The sequence below is a fragment of the Hippocampus bargibanti genome, linkage group LG01, assembly GCF_051943395.1.
Source record: "Hippocampus bargibanti isolate YZ-2025 linkage group LG01, ASM5194339v1, whole genome shotgun sequence".
Taxonomy (NCBI): domain Eukaryota; kingdom Metazoa; phylum Chordata; class Actinopteri; order Syngnathiformes; family Syngnathidae; genus Hippocampus; species Hippocampus bargibanti.
Window position 1 is genome coordinate 10,975,602 of NC_142734.1, and position 2,998 is coordinate 10,978,599.

Genomic DNA, 2,998 nt, shown 5'->3' on the forward strand with positions numbered 1-2,998 from the left:
CGATGCCCACCGCTCTCCCCTCCGACCGCCGTACGACGGCCCGTTTAGAGTGCTCGAACACGGTGAAAAGAGTTTTGTGCTCGATATCGGTGGGCGGAGGGAGGGAATTTCAATAGACAGGCTCAAACCGGCTCATTTAGTTGCAGGCGAGGACGTTTCGCCGGCCCAGGCCCCACGTCGCGGACGCCCTCCGAAACCTCCAGCCTCACCGCGGCATGCCAGGGTTGAGTGTCGTTCCCCCACTGAGGTCTCGCCCGAATCACCTACACCACCTAATGACGGACTGCGTAGTCGTTGGGGCAGGCTGGTTAAGCCCCCTGCAAAATTTTCACCTTGACCTTCCTTCTGGGTGTTCTGGGGGGGGGGGGGGGGGGGGGGGGGGGGGGCTGGGTGGCGGGCACTAGGACCAGGCATCTCACCCAGCAGGTGCAGGGGAGGGGGCAGTTCATGTTGCATGTACTGCACTGCTTTTGCTGTTCAGTTCAGATCCACTTGTTAGCCGTTGGAATAAACACGTCTCCACATATTCATCGTGTGTGCTCATTCTTCAACGGCTACACAGTTTCCGTTTTGTTGCGCTAGACATTCTAGCAGCAGTCCTAGCGTTTTAACAGTAACCAAAATGGTAGCTTTTCGTAGAGCTTGCAAATACACGTACTCACGAGAAAATAATGATGCACAGCCGTGTCACCCATTGGTATGGGAACTCGACATCATTTTATTCTGCGCATGCTCTTACATCAATCAGTGAAATTACCCCACTCATGTAGTTGCCTCACACACATATATACACACGCACACTCAACACTTTTACATTATATTGCTTTAATCAAAGCTAAACACACATTTTGGAGGCGCTGGGATAAATTATTGATCAAAGAAGTCATTCTTGGAGTGCAGTACAAAACAAAACATTCCCACCACGTTTCGATTAAATTTGACAGCAGGGTGTGCACAGACACATTCCAATGCGCAACGCCAGCCCAATGCAGAGTTGCAAAATTGCATTTTTCACTATTTTGTCCGTTTCTAGTCTGTCAATGTGCCGCGTTTCTCTCTCAGTTCGCTCTTGTTTCCTGAATGGTTGCCACGGGAGACTGATGTGCGTCAACAATAAACAACCGGAGTTAACACTGCACAATGTCTCCATGGTTCCTAGCACCATCACAACGGGGTGGTGGAGCATGTTTGTAAACTCAGAAGATAAATACGTTGATACTGCAGTGCACAGCGAAGCTGGCGTTTCATTCTTTTCTTCAATTTAGTCAAGAGTTTAATTCTCGATAACGGAAGTGTTTCGTCTCATCCGCACGGAAGCAGCGCGAGCGGAAACGCAAAAAATCGGAGTGTGTTGCCGTGGCTCTGTAATCCAGTGCAGAAGAACAATACATACCTTGGAAGTCATGTTCAAAAACACATTCCAGAGTGGGTTTCTTTCTATTTTATATAGTATCGGGAGCAAACCTCTTCAGATCTGGGATAAAAAGGTATTGACTTTTTCAATCGGCTTTTCATTCATTATGCCTTCTCGCTAATGCTAATAGATCTGGGATGAGCTGTAATTTTTAGACTAGTTTGTTAATAGTTTCGGCGAAATAACGTTTCTTACTATGTTGTGTACCTTTTTTATTACATCGCATACATTATACGTACATTGCTACTGGAATTCCAAATATATGTTAGATGACTAAGGGTCTGTATTTTTCTCTTGTTTACAAGGTGAGGAATGGTCACATCAAGCGAATTACTGATAATGACATTCATTCACTGGTGTTGGAGGTCGAAGGGACGAACGTCAGGTATGTGTTCACTGAAGTCCATCCTCGAACCAGTCCTCACTTCTTTGTGCTGACAGCATGGAACAGTTATTTATGGTGTTTTTTTTTATTTTATTGATTTATTTTTGTATGCACAGTACTACCTATATCACCTGCCCGGCTGACCCAAAGAAGACACTTGGCATCAAGTTGCCTTTTCTTGTAATGATAATCAAAAACCTAAAGAAGTATTTCACCTTCGAAGTTCAGGTATACATATGTCATTTCAGTGTGTTGACTATAAGGAGGCAGAAGTGACGCTCTCTCTGCTCTACCTCTGTACTTTTCCACTTACAGGTGTTAGATGATAAAAATGTTCGACGGCGGTTTCGGGCGAGTAACTACCAGAGCACGACACGAGTAAAACCATTCATCTGCACCATGCCAATGAGACTTGATGACGGTTGGAATCAGATTCAGTTCAATTTGTCAGATTTCACCAGGAGAGCCTACGGAACCAATTATATTGAGACACTACGCGTGCAGGTGAATTTGCAGCCATCCGTTTGCTACTTGCACAACATTTACAACGAAGCAGGTTGCTGCATGAGTTGTATAAAAATAACATTAGAAAAGCCGAAATGAGAAGAAGAAGAATAGTACAATTAGAAAGTGTCATGATTGAGATGTTTTTGTTGTCCAGTAAAGTTCACTGAGAATATTCGATCTCTTAGTATTTAATGTTCAAACACGAGGCAATACAACTGATCCTAGTATATGACTGCTATTTTTGTCTTTCAGATTCATGCTAACTGTCGTATCAGGAGAGTCTATTTCTCAGACAGGCTCTACTCTGAGGATGAGCTACCAGCAGAGTTTAAACTCTACGTCCCCGTCCAGAGCCAGAAAGCCAAGGTGAGAAACACAATTGCTGCTGATTTGCATTATTTTAACATATGACTCACCTGTTTTTTTTTGTTTTTTTTTCAGCAGTAGAAGTCCCAAATCAAAATGCACGGTTTCCCCAAACCTGGTGTATGTTTGGGCTGTAAAATATTGTGTTTGTTTGTGTGTGTGTGTGTGTGTGTGTGTGTGTGTGTGTGTGTGTGTGTGTGTGTGTGTGTGTGTGTGTGTGTGTGTGTGTGTGTGTGTGCGCGCGCGTGTGTCTTGTGAAAATTTTATGGGTGTTTTTTCATATTTGTGAATAAAGGAGAGAATAAATAATGTGTTCATGACTTGTT

The 2,998-nt window shown here is 44.1% G+C and overlaps 1 protein-coding gene across 2 annotated transcripts; it reads left to right on the forward strand.

Annotated features, from left to right (window-relative positions):
- Positions 1-1,163: 1,163 nt before the first annotated feature.
- cfap20 (cilia and flagella associated protein 20) lies at positions 1,164-2,998 on the forward strand. Of its 2 annotated transcripts, none has more exons than XM_088995917.1 (6): positions 1,164-1,487; positions 1,720-1,799; positions 1,916-2,027; positions 2,115-2,303; positions 2,559-2,672; positions 2,751-2,998. In XM_088995917.1, exons 1-6 carry the CDS (start codon positions 1,404-1,406, stop codon positions 2,751-2,753), a joined length of 582 nt encoding a protein of 193 aa, XP_088852043.1. In that variant the 5' UTR covers positions 1,164-1,403; the 3' UTR covers positions 2,754-2,998. The 2 variants fall into 2 exon arrangements, with proteins under 2 accessions (XP_088852043.1, XP_088852035.1); XM_088995909.1 differs by having other exon boundaries at positions 1,165-1,487; positions 2,748-2,997.

Excerpts from the sequence above, each read along its gene's own strand:
- cfap20 (XM_088995909.1), top strand. The coding sequence starts at position 1,404 with ATGTTCAAAAACACATTCCAGAGTGGGTTTCTTTCTATTTTATATAGT. Across the intron at positions 1,800-1,915 it reads GTCGAAGGGACGAACGTCAG|TACTACCTATATCACCTGCC; the intron begins GTATGTGTTCAC and ends TTGTATGCACAG. Across the intron at positions 2,028-2,114 it reads ATTTCACCTTCGAAGTTCAG|GTGTTAGATGATAAAAATGT; the intron begins GTATACATATGT and ends TTCCACTTACAG.